Below are 13,589 nucleotides of genomic sequence, written 5' to 3' on the forward strand. Positions count from 1 at the left end.
ATCTATTAACGTCTTTTGGTATGACGCGGCTGGGGTTCGAACCCACGACCTCCCGGTTGTGAGGCGGACACTCTACTGACTGAGCCAATATATTCTTGTATCACACGAAAACAAAGCCATACAATATTATTATTAAACAATGCCTTTAATTTTTCAAGTGATTGGTACTCATTATTTAGTTTTCTCATTCAAAAGGAAATCCTGAAATGAAAGCTGGACGAAATATTCTACTCACATCCTTGGAAATGGGAGTCTGATCGAACGGGCACTGTTGACGATGCAGCTTGCTGAGACACATTCTGCAGGCTGTGTGACCGCACGACAGACTGACTGGCTGACGGCCGCTCGGGCTGAAGTCCTTGCAGCACACGGGACAAGAGAGGACCTCCGTCCATTGCGGGGTCTGGACAGGCATGATGGATGCTTGGTGGTGTACGCGTTTGTGTGGAGTGTGTGGAGTCTGGGGACCTCCTAATAATAGTTGGATGATCCTGTATGGTTTCTGCTGTGCCGTATCAGCAAGCAGAAAAGCCGACGCTAGAGGTTCTTAAAAAGTCCAGCCATGATCACACCTTTAGCTGCACTGAGAATGAGAACAAGAATGAAGAAAATAAATTAATAAGACTATAGATAGAGAACTAAATGTAGGTACAGGTTGACCAAAAAAAAAAAGAGAGAAAGAGAGAGAGAGAGAGAGAGAGGGGAAGAGAGAGGGGAGGGGGGAAGGGAGAGAGAGAGATAGAGAGGGGGGGGGGGGAGAGAAAGGGGGTAGAGATTAGAAATGGAATAGCCAGGGAAATTATGTGGTAGGTAGGGGGGGGGGGTCTAATTTCAAATTTCACTGTCACCAGTAGAGTGTAGACGTAGACAGGTGGTAGATCATAGATGGGGTATTTTTTTCAGAAGAAAAATTATTTTAAAATGCCACAATTGGTTGAGTATTTTGTTGTTGTTAAAATGATATTTGAAGACATCCACCGTCATTGCCATTAGTGCTCCATCCTGCCTCCCTGACTATATATATGGCTTCACCAGTCTCTGATTATAACGCCAGACTAGACGTAGTCTACATGTAAATTAGAAATAGTCAAATTTGACTGAAAACCGAAAGCCAAAACAAGAACCAACAATGTTTATCGACAGTCGTTTCACTGTCACTGAGATGAGACCAAGTAGTAGGTCTAGAAGCACTTTACGTCTGGCTTGCCTTCTGGGCTAGCGGCTTGATCCATCCAGTGACCGCCTCTTAAAGCTAAACTTTAGTACTGGTAATGCGATTGCATTGTGAAAGAAAAGGTGTGGAAAGGATCAGAAAAAGTTGATCATGTAGAATGTAAGTATTGGTGTGCACTGCAAGGTTCTAGAGTCATCAAAATCATAATAAATTTGACCGAGTTTTGGTAAAGTAACACGCACCGTACACAGAAAGCTATATGTGGGACAACACGCATGTTGTCGGGGCTGGTACTACCTTGATTTCCTTGTCTTTCTATGCTCATTACTCAGCCAGTATACATTTTCTTCCAAAATTGTTTGGCACATGACATTTATTTGTAATCTTGAACATTCGGTGTAAGTTTCGTTTGATTCTGTGAGAATTCATTTTCTTTTTTTTTACCAGTACTGGAGTTTCTCTTTAATATTTATTATATGAGGAAGGTTATTTCCCCATAGTATCAGAATCAGATGATTATTCGAGCCTTGAGCAGCACACCCGTCCAAACTAACTTAAGTCTGAGTAGACCTACCCCCGCGCCCCCCCCCCCCCCCCCAGAGTTAAATAAATTAAATGGGAGTGGTTACCAGGGTTATATTATCTCTCAATAAGCCAGAGGCTTGGCCTGTGCAATAAACATTATAGCACCTGGCCTAGGCCCTAAAACTTAAAGTTAAAAGAGTAAAGTTACAATCAACATAATTACAAACAGACAAACAACAAGGCACTCAACAAGTCTCAACTCAAGCCTCAAGGACGAAGTGAACATGGCGATACTGATAGTGAATAAGCGATGAGCAGTGACAATGCAATGTAGACTAAGGTTTGGCTGTCTACACTACCTTTTCACGAAAATTCAATTCCAACACAGTAACAGCTATTTTAAAGCAGATCACAAATATATTGATCTATTCTACTTACGTACCTGTCTAGGCTACAAACTAGACTGAGCTGAGGTCTTGCGAATGTGAGCTAGTATGATTCAATAGTTGTGCGTTGTGTATGCTGGTACTGGTCTAACTGAACGGCAAATGAGCAGTGCTAATTTTATACGCAGGGCTTGGAGTCTCTAGCTAGCTCTGTGTACTGTACGTACGTAGCGCTATCTTCAATGTAGATCTCACGTACAGCATGCAGTACACACACTGCGCGCGCTGTCGTTTTTTTTAGCATTGTTATGGCGGCTTCTACAGACAATCCACCCAGTGCCAGTTCATTGCAGTTTTGACCAATTACAAATGGAGAGGGAAGGGGTGGGGTGGATTGCAGCACCCCCGCCACCACCACCGCCCAAAAATGATATTTCAAGATGTATTTATCATCTGCTCTAGCTGCCCCGGTTTTACCATTAGTAATGGAAATAATGATGGTAATAATAAATGATAATTATGATGGTAATAACAATAATATTAATGATAACAAAACTAATTAATGGTCACAATAAATATGATAACAATATTGATTAAAAAAATAACAATAATAATAGTAATTAAACAAATGATATCAATAAAAATATCAATTATAATATTATTAGTAACAAATAAAATATAAAGGTGATTATGATTATAAAAACAATATTGATAGTAATGAACAATAACAATAATAATGATAATAATAATAAGAATCCTAATAATGATGATAATAACACCAACGATTATAATAATAATTATAAAAGGAAGAAGAAGAAGGAAAAGGAAAAAACAAAACAACAATTACTGTCCTTTGCGAAAGACAACGGTAAATCCCAATTCCCCACATTTTGTAAAATACTTCTTTTTTTTAAACAGAAAAGTACAAAGGTTCAAATGGGGTTGCACACGAGAAAGGGGAAGAGAAGAGAGAGAGAAAGAGAGAGAGAGAGCGCGCAAAATGATGCAGATAAGAATGACTAGTAATGAAGAAGAGGGGGGGGGGGGGGACGGCATGACAACGTGGGGGGGGGGGGGGGTGAATAAAACAAAAAGGGAAATTTGAACACGAATTGATTACGCGAACATTTAATTTGTTTTTTAAAATTGTAAAAGAAAAGATTTTAATTTTCTCTCAAAGAATTTGACTTGTGAATAGGGCAAGTTTGATTAATTAAGTTTTCCCAACATTAGTTAATTAATTTGGGAGGGGGTGGGTATGAAAAACATATAACATTACAAACTGGTATCATGTTTGTGGCGGGCCTCTTAAAATTTCTTACATTCACTTTTTTATCAACCGACACGCAAGCCAGAATATGAAGCGGCCTGTGGGAGCAACTATTAAATCCACAAACTCCCCGTGACGATCCGATATCTTTCACCCTGATTGTCAGAAGGCTTCAGACTAATTTTGTTAGGTTAATAATAATACCAATAATAAAAACGGTGCTTATAAAGCGCTTACCACCGAAGTCAAGTTTCCCCCAAGCAGTCCAAAGTGGAAATGTTTCCAGAAACTTTCACTTCATATTTCATCTACATCCTGCGGTCCAAGGACGCTCTTATTATTTCTTCATTGATTTTTTGATCAACCGGCACGCAAGCGAAAATATCATGCCTGTATGTTGCTGGAAAACTCCCCGTGTCCATCCGATATAGTTTACCCCTGATTCATGGTTATCAAAAGTTGCAGGCTCATGCTGTCAAGTTTCCCCTAAACAGCCCAGAGTGCGGAAATGTTTCGAGAAACTTCCGTTCATATTTTCATCTAGATGTGGTTATTACCTCGCGTGCCAAACGATTTCCTGACAAAATTGCTTTCTTTCCTTCTCGATTTTAAGAGTAAAGGGACAGAATCTGCTGCTGGTGTAGGAAAATTGGTGGAATTTTGCAACCTTATTTTATAACCAATCTCTGCTTCTATAGCATTCATTCATTCATTAATTCATTTATTTCGGTTAAATGAAAGAAAATTCATTGTAAAAACAGTCCAAATAATGATACATACAAGTATGACAGATTGTTCAAATTACATAGCAGCAGTGGCGTACCTATGGGGGGGGCAGGGGGGGCAGAGTGCCCCCCCTGACGGGCTCCAGGGGAAAAAAAGAAAAAGGGGAAAGAAAAGAAAAGAAAGGGAAAGGAGAGAAAAAGAAAAAAGGAAAAGGAAAGAAAAAAGGAAAGAAAGAGAAAAAAGGAAAAAAAGGAAAGAAAAAAGGAAGAAGAAGAGAAAAGGAAGAAAAAGGGAAAAGAAAAGGAAAGGAATAAAAATGGGGAAAAGAAATAAAGAACATGGCCGTAAGAACCAGGGGGGGGGGGGCAGTTGACCCCAGATATTTTGAAATCGTACAGTTTTTTTCCTGAAAATGTAGTGTAGGCCTATACCAAATCCTTCAATTCTACTTTTGAAAATGCAAAAGTACCCTCATGACCAGTTCGGTCGCTCGAACTCCCTTCACTCCTTTTGCTTTTGAGATTCTTCGAAAACTTTTAACGCATCTTTCCCCCTTCCCCCATCAGAAAAATATTTAGCATACGGCCCTGAAAAATTAAAACAAATGAAAATAGGAAAATATAAGTGATATAACAAATTTAAAACTCTTCGCTGGCGCGAACTGCTTGCTAGCCTATTTTGTATTAAATGTTTTCACTTCCTCGTCCCCCTGAAAAGAGAAAAGGATTAGTATTGCCTAGAATACAATTGTGCCTGCCCCGACGGGCCCCGACCTGCAACCATGGCAACAATAACACACAATATATGTACCAAATGTTAAAAAGAGACTAATTCATTTTTCTCGCTCGCTACACTCGCTCGCGAATAAAATGAATAGACATTGCTTTGGAAACAATTGTGCCCACCCTTGACCTGCAACAATATCATTAAAAATGGAAGAGTTTTTTCGCCCTCTCGCCAAAAAGGAATTGAATCGCGTTAAACGCGATTGCGTCCATCCTGACCTGCACCAATAAAAACAAGTTTATTTATTAATTTCTATTAAAAGAGAATTTATTTTTTTTGCTTGCTCGCTATGCTCGCTTGCCAAAATGGAATTGACACCGCTAACGTGCCCGCTCCAACCTGCAACAACCAGTTAATAATTATGTACGAAACGTTATTCAAAGAAGTTTTGGTGTGCTCGTGCTCGCCAAAAGGGAATTAACATCACCTTAGACATGATTGTGTAAGCCCTGCCCTGCAACAAAAAAATCTGAAATTTATGAACCAATTATCATTACAAAAATTTTGCTCGCTCGCTACGCTCGCTCGCCAAAATAGAAATAACACCGCTTTTAATAATCACGTCCCTGACATGGAACAATTACACCAAGTTTATATACCATATTTTCCCTATAAAGAGAAGTGATTTTTTTTTGCTCGCTCGCTACGCTCGCTCGCCAAAATAGAATTAACACCGCTTTTAATAATCACGTCCCTGACATGGAACAATGAACCCAAGTTTTATGTACCATATTTTCCCTATAAAAGAAAAGTGATTTTTTTTTTCGCTCGCTACGCTCGCTAGCTCGTGGAATTATGTGCCCACCACTAACCTGCTACAATATCATTAAAAAGAGAAATGTAGGGGGTTGCCTGCCCGCCAAAATGGGATTGACATTGCCTTAAACACGAGTGTGCCCGCCCCCTACCTGCAACAATCACCCTAAACACAATATTGTTCCCGCGCCCTGCATGGGACAATTAAACCAAGTTTAAGTGGCAATTATTAAAAAAGAAGTGATTTTTTTTCTTGCTCGCTACACTAGTTTGCAAAAAAAAATGAAATTAACGTTGCTAACAAGTGAATGTTCCCACCCCCAACTTGCAACAATACCAGTTTATATACCAAACGTTACTTAAAGATTTTTTTTTGCTCGCTCGCTCGCTCGCCAGAAGTGAAAATTAGCATCGCCTTTTTTGTTTGTTTCGGTCGCTTGCCCCCCCTGACGGAGTACCCCAGGTACGCCACTGCATAGCAGTGTATACAAATTAGGCGTAAGCTGCTATATTATGTCAGATGGTAAATTTACGAGCCCATCCAAACTTAGTTTCTTATGAAATATCAATTTTCCCAATAGCCTCGTAAAGTTAACGTCGGGAAACATTATAGGGACTTTTTAAAGTTCATAATTTTAACGCAATGTTGTGATTTTCGCATTGCGTGGCAGACGGCCTTCCGAATTTATTTAAAGGAAATTTCGGTAAAGGACTCTGAGGAAAACGGGGAATTTTGTAAATTCGTTAAACCATTGTCTTTAATGTTCGCATTATCTTACAGTTCGGTGGAAACAATCGGAAATCTGATTTGTTTTTGTTTTGTTGTCCCTTAATATTAAAGCTTGGTAGTATTATTTATCTTTATTTGGGGTTCTATACACAAGACCAGAAAAATTGAAATAGCGGGCATTTATTTTCGTTCTAGATAGCGATAGTTGATGGAAAGATTAACATTTAATGATCATTAAATTGTTTCGATCTGCATGCATATGTTTTTTATAATGACAATTTCCCCCTTCTATGATGATGATCCGAAAATAAATCTTGATTTTATTTTATGCCTGTTGGATATATAATAATAATACCATGTTTTTATTACTGTGGCGAAAACAAAATAAGCCTGCTTCTCAAGGGGATTTAATTTGATTTAATTTAATTTTTTTTATTTTTTACTTTATCGCATCAGCTGTAAAGTCAAGGATATACAGCCATAAGCAAAAGACAAAAATACTCTTAGACATATACTACCTACGCACATGACATAATTAATAGTAATGATAATAATACTGATAATGATAATATTGATGGTGATGATATTGACAATATAATAATGATAATATTAATGATGATAATGATAATGAATGATAATAATAATAGTAACAATTTTGTTTATCCAGGGAAGCCTCAATGCTATTTTCCTGATGGCTCTACAATTATTAATAATAATTTAAACCTGGGTGGAGAGTGGCAAATGTGGATTAATTTATTAATGATTTACTATATCACGGCACCTCCACTATTATAATAGAGAAAATGTTATTGCCCTGTGTTTTGCATAATAATTGTCTTGAAATTGGAAATCGTGCACTGCATGATCGTTGTGGTAGCTCTTTCGACTTTTCAACTTCGGAATCCACACAAGTTTGATTCTTGCTGACAATATAGTACGTGATCAGTCATTGATGTTATCAAGTGTAATAACTCATTGATGTGATATATTGATCATCGACTCACCACGCAAACATGACATTCTCTTGGAGCGATCAATAGAAACTATATTATCAAGGCTTTGTTTAGTATAGCCTGGGTGTTCACCCTGGGAGTGGAAAAACCCGGGTTTATTATACATCATCACATATACAGAAGAAGAACACAAACACTTTCATGCAAATGAAAAGGAAACGTCTCTCTCACTTTCACTCCAATCGATTAACATTATTTTTCCTTTTGTTATCTGTATTAAGGGTATATACTTTCTTTTGCCGTCTGATTTCAGCCAGGTTAAACAAAATAACAACCCAAACCCCTCATGTTTATTATTTTTACTTGCGGGAATTCTGTCTGTCGAACCATCCAAAGTCCCAATGGTGAGAGGGTGGGGGGGGGGGGGGGGAGGACGTGATGCCTTTACCAAAAAAGCTTATAATGGTGGGTATGAACCGTGAAGGGGGGGGGGGGCAAAACGTTTAGTTTTCTCGGATCTATACTTGGTAATCAGACAATGATCGCTCCGGTTTTATATCAAAATGCAATTCACATTTGTATTTCCTTGTCATTGACTATAGCCCCGAACTTATGGTAAACAATTAGTAGCAGAACAAAACAGTGAATACATTCAAAAGCAGAAGGAGGCGAAAACCCGGAAAAAACAAAACCCGGACAAATTACTGTAAAAACTGGAAAGAGAGCCAGTTAAATATTGGAGTATTAGTTCATTTGAATTGAATGTTCAAGAGTCCTAATATTTTAATACATCAGTGTTTCTATAGTCTGAACGGTGTTTACGATATATAGACTAAAGATTGCAGCGTCATAGAATAGTAATTAATTAAAGGTACTATATGTCCCTTTTGCAGCCAACCCCAAATGCTGTAGAACTTTGCAGGAATTATGAATATGTCATGTATGTCCTATCTGTGAAATTTAAACGTTAGCAGTGTCCTCATATTAAAATTATGCAAGGAAACCCGTTTATTTGCTATAGAGTTCACTTTCAGACACTATTGAGTGACTGACTGGCTTTTTTCTTCTTTGGTAATAACATACATGAAAAGAGTTGTAAAGGGTACATGAGCATTTGTCTACATCAATGACCAACTTCTTGTGATGGCCAAGATTAAACTGATTGAATCTTTGCGCAGCATAAAACATAAAGTCGATTTGACAACTAATAGTCGTTATTTTCCCACTTGAAGATATTTTCAAGCCCCACCTTTTTTAGGGAAGCTCTAAATTAGTATTATCTTTCAAATGCAGTTGGAATTTAAATTTTTTATTTTTTTGGCCTGCAAATGGGACATAGTCCCTTTAAGGCATCATTATAAAACCGGCTGAAAAATTGTCCCGAAGAGTATAATTTCTTAGATAATTATAATATAGGGTTGAAATTAATTTCAGGTTGGGTCTAGGGATAACTAGGTCTTTAGGTACGACAAGTCTAGGATTAATCGCTCAGAGAGTAATATAAGTACATGGATCAACACTAATAGTGGCCGAAGCATAATTTATAGGTCATTATTGTATCATAAACCGCTCTGTTCTTTCAAAACAACATTGTGTAAAATAATATACACGCGTCATGCCACTTATCCTGCATACGCACATCCTTTGGACTTCCGGGTGTTATGAAAGTCTAGTCCATCGACATTATTTTTTTCTAGGGAGTTCCCGATCCCCAGGGAAACCGGAAATAAAAACAATTAATGCATCACAATGAAATACGAGACGAAGCATTATTATGATTTACAAAGAACATTACGTTTTCGTTTACGTCAACGAAACTACAAAAAAACAAAGGAAGAATTAAGATTAATTAACAGCAAATGAGAGTATGATGTACATGTGTATCATCGAGATTGTACAGTCACAGACTGTCACCGCTTTGCCCTTGAATCATCGTGCATAATATTGTGAATAAACAAACAAATGAATACGTGCAAATATCATATGATGATGATGAGTGTCGCACCCTGTAATAAATACCTCACGAGGCCGGTGTGCAATATCATGGTCTTGTTATACAAAAAAAGAAATAATAATAATGAGATAAAAATACCAATTTGCTTTGGAAAGCTTTACTGTTTTATTGTCCTTGTGCAATATGCTAGGAAAAGGGTGATTCAGTTTTTCGTGTGTTTTTTTTTTTTTTTGCAAGTCTGTGGCTATATTACGTTATTTCTTTTTTGTCCCTTGTTATAGAATGCTCCACTACACTATGAGGTAATTATAATTACTATAGTATATATTCCAATGTTATTAGTAATACCTATTTCTCTGAATTTGGAGTTAATGATTGCCCCTCCCCCTCTCTCTCTCTCATTCAGCGTTTTCTTTTTTAAATTAGTCTCTCTCTCTCTCTCTCTCTCTCTTTCTTTTTCTCTCTCTCTCAAGTACACACACACACACACACACATGCACACGCTCTCCCTCTCTAGTCTCCCCCTATCTAATTTTCTCCTGAAGTCTCAAAATAATTAACAGATCAGGTCCCTTTAGTGAAAATAATTGTCACTAAATAAAATCAAGACTTATGAATATACATTAGTTGGTTACTTACTGGTTGCTTACTAACAAGTATTTATGCTTTCTTAGCAGTCAGGTAAAAAAAAAAACACCACCAGCATTATGCTTTATCTAACATTGTAAATCATTGTGTTAGAAACTTCAACGTGCAATATTATGTCTATAGTTGATAATATGTGCTCGCTCACACAAACACAGCATCATATTTATAATGAAACAATAACGTAGATCGAAATGCTCTTGGCAACTGCAGTATACGGTCAACTTGAGGGTACCCTAAACTTTTAAGCCACCTCAAAATATCAAATCAAACCAGTGTAATAATGCTTTCTCCAATTGTATCGCTCTAATAATAACCAATAACAAGCTAACAAAAATGTATGACTGACACAATAATACAAAATGAAATCTACATAATACTCACTGATTGTTTCTTCCTTTACAACGATGTGAACACGTACACAGGTATAGAGTTGTCCTTGTTACCAGAAAGCGAATACTTGACAAATGAATACCAAAGTTCAAAGTCACAAGTACGAATGGTATTTAGCAGTGTAATTAAAATAGTCTTTATTTCAGTCTTACGCACTTTGCCTTTCATTTTGCGTGCTTATGTTTTGTTTTTGGTATATTAATATTCTATAAATCAAACATCAAAAAGCTTTATGCACACACAACTCTTTTTTATCTGACTACTAATGATTATAATCAAATCTGGAGATAACAGAAGGCAAATATTGATGAGAAAAATATTTGTTTTGCTTGTGAACACTAAGGCTGATCAAAGGTCATTGTGTATTCCAGATTATGAGGGGATTCCCCTCCGTTTATACTCGCAACGCTTCCATTATGCAAACCAATGCCAACTCCTGTTTTTTTTCGAGAACTCATGCACAGTAAGCTGCCGACACAGACTCTAACTAAGTCTTGACAATTTACCTAAAACTTTGAGCGGAGCCTAGCTCTGGTAGTCTCTGTTGTCAGCTAAAGTACAGAACTATATGCAGTACGCCGTCGGGCTAGTCTCACAGTGCGGACACTGCAAGGGTGGCTTTGAGAAAAATGAGGCTTAGTCAATCACAATTCTCCCTCCCATCCCTTAAAAGGACAATCCAACCAAAACAGACATCTACTCGATCACAAAGAAAGCAGAAAAATAAGAAATCGGACTGGTGAAAGTTTGAATAAAATCGGACAACAACAAGAAACTTAAACCAAAAAAATGTAATCACTATACGCATGGGCACTCCCAATTGGCTGACTCAATAATGTCACTGTGACGTAGTGCCGGACAACTTTCCCATTTGTTTCAACACACAACATGACTAAAATGTAAATATTTCAAAATGTATGACTCAGGAGGGTGTTTCCTTCTTATAGTACCTATAAATTATATTACGTCCATAATCATAATAACACATTTTAAGTAGTATCCGAAGGGAGTAGGAAATTTAGGACACGATAAACGGGAGAGTCGTCAGTGACAACGTCACAATCCACTGACGATATTGCCAATTTGAGATCGTATATAAATATATGAGCTCATTTAGGCTATATCATACCAAACATTCATAACTTTCTCATTATTGGTATGATTTACATCAAACTTTCCCCATTATGTTTCTCTTATATTTTTGCTATCATATTAAAGCTAATCTTGAGTTATGGGAATCGTATTCTGAGAGAAAAATGCTAAGATTATTCTGGATTGTTTATTCTGCAGTAGATTGGTTGTTTGAGCCAGTGGGGGGAAAACGCACAAAAACTTACTGGGCATCATCTTCGATAAAAACCACAACTCCCATTTGCACATAGTGACCTGGTGTCGGGCCTACTTTATATACCCGGATTTCCTTATCTTCCTATGCTCCTTACTCAGCCACTATACATTTTTTACAAAAATTGTTTGGCACATGTCATTTATTTGTAATCTTAAAGTTTCGTTGAATTCTGTGAAAAATTATTTTCTATACTTACCAGAACTCAAGTTCATCTTTAAAATGAACTCATTGCAAAGTTAAGATCCCCATTATTCCTTCGCCCTTTTATTCATTATAATATTGTAATCTCGTGTTTCATCTTAATCATACCTCAAAATAAGATATCAAATCACAAGTAAATTTGATGTCACAATGTGAAACCATAATCCGGAAACGTTTGAACAGAAGGATGGACATATCGTTAACTCAAATTTACCGATAAACTGCTGATTTTTGTGTGTGATTGCCTTCCTTTTCCATTTCTTAGAAATTAGTTCAGTTTTTCTTTGCGGTCAAGTCTAAGGAATTTTACGCTCTCAAAAGCATTGTTACAAGAATGTATCCTTTGAAAGTAGCACGTACACAAAACCATCGGAGGGTATTTAGTTCTTTTGTTAAGCATTGCCTAGTGTATTGATAACAAAAAGGGAATATGACATCACTTAAGCGGAACTGCACTACTTGTGGCTACTTGCGCCCTCTACAGGCAACAATGCCTAAGCGGTACCCGTTGATCCCCCATGATCCCCCTATTCTTATGTTAATTATTGAGAGCTGATTTGATGAGATAACCACCTGCCACAGTGACCACGCATGGAAGATTTAATCCCTCCTGGTCAAACTAGTATAGGCCTTAATTTTGACTGCATTGAAGAGCATTTTGGTTACCGTACTAGGTCTACCATGAAAGCCGATATACTTGAAAATACGAATCTATATTATATAGGCCTACACTATTTCTGTATAATACTTTTTGTTTGTTTTACAGTTTGAGTGGAAATAAATGTTGAATTGCATTGAATTGATATCTATTTTTCACAAAAATTTCACGACCATAATTAATGGTCGTGAGATTTTTGTGAATATTAGAACATGATTGCATGAATATTGAAAGCACAGTATATCACGCAACGCACAATGAACACGTGGTACATTATGTTGCAGAATAGAGAGAGAGAGAGAGAGAGAGAGAGAAAGCTTGTTTATTGATTTTCTTAATATTCGTTCATTTCATTACTTGTTTTTTTTTTTTAAATTTATTTATCTATTCGTGTATTTAAGTCTTCTTTATACAGTGTATCGATCTTCCAAGGGACCCTGTCTGTACATTAAAAACATACATATAAATTCAAATAAAAATATCAGAGGTCAAAAAGGCAAAGTTAAAACTATGTGAGAATTTAAAATGTCAAACTGGTAAATACCAGAGGGACCTAAAATATAGGTGAAAAGCTCGGCTGATATTCACAGAATTATCAACATTTTCAAAGCACATGTTATTTTCGAACGTCAAAACCATTTGAAGGACTTTCCCCCTCAAAATTCATATCATACCAATTTCTTCAATGTTCTTTAGTGTAATGAAATATTTAAAAAAAAAGTTATGATATGAGTTATGATAGAACAAGAAAAGAATCAGTAGCTTCGTGCACACATCATAATCATTACGCGCATACATTTTCGCGTCATAATCAACATATGACATCACAATGCAAAAGGCGCAATACACATGCGCACTCGAGGTTCAAATTATGGTTTTGTTTTAGAAACGGTAAAGATTCTCAAAGTGATCAGAGTTTTAATTTACAGTACATGTCGAAACTGTTGAAACTTTAATCAAGAACTCTACCGTCAGTAAACACAGGTATGATGTTATTTATTCATTCATTCATAATATATACAAGTGCAGGTATTAGAATGGGATGTAGAAATGTAAAGGGATCATTAACTATGCATTTTATGAG

The 13,589-nt window shown here is 36.9% G+C and overlaps 1 protein-coding gene across 5 annotated transcripts in view; it reads right to left on the bottom strand.

The window, feature by feature from the left end:
* The window catches only part of LOC115929278 (roquin-1-like), a 35,274-nt gene extending 24,901 nt beyond the window's left edge, over positions 1-10,373 (bottom strand). For 2 of the 5 annotated variants that reach the window (XM_030997979.1, XM_030997975.1), the window contains exons 1-2: positions 2,142-2,245; positions 236-583 (exon numbers count right to left, since the gene is read on the bottom strand). In XM_030997979.1, the coding sequence (XP_030853839.1) occupies positions 236-415 (180 nt within the window). In that variant the 5' untranslated portion in view covers positions 416-583; positions 2,142-2,245. Of the gene's footprint in view, positions 1-235; positions 584-2,137; positions 2,246-10,289 lie in introns of those variants that run through there. The other 3 variants (XM_030997977.1, XM_030997976.1, XM_030997978.1) reach the window with 3 other exon arrangements.
* Positions 10,374-13,589: the final 3,216 nt, after the last annotated feature.

Source organism: Strongylocentrotus purpuratus, unplaced genomic scaffold (assembly GCF_000002235.5).
Source record: "Strongylocentrotus purpuratus isolate Spur 01 unplaced genomic scaffold, Spur_5.0 spur5_scaffold_4, whole genome shotgun sequence".
Classification (NCBI taxonomy): domain Eukaryota; kingdom Metazoa; phylum Echinodermata; class Echinoidea; order Camarodonta; family Strongylocentrotidae; genus Strongylocentrotus; species Strongylocentrotus purpuratus.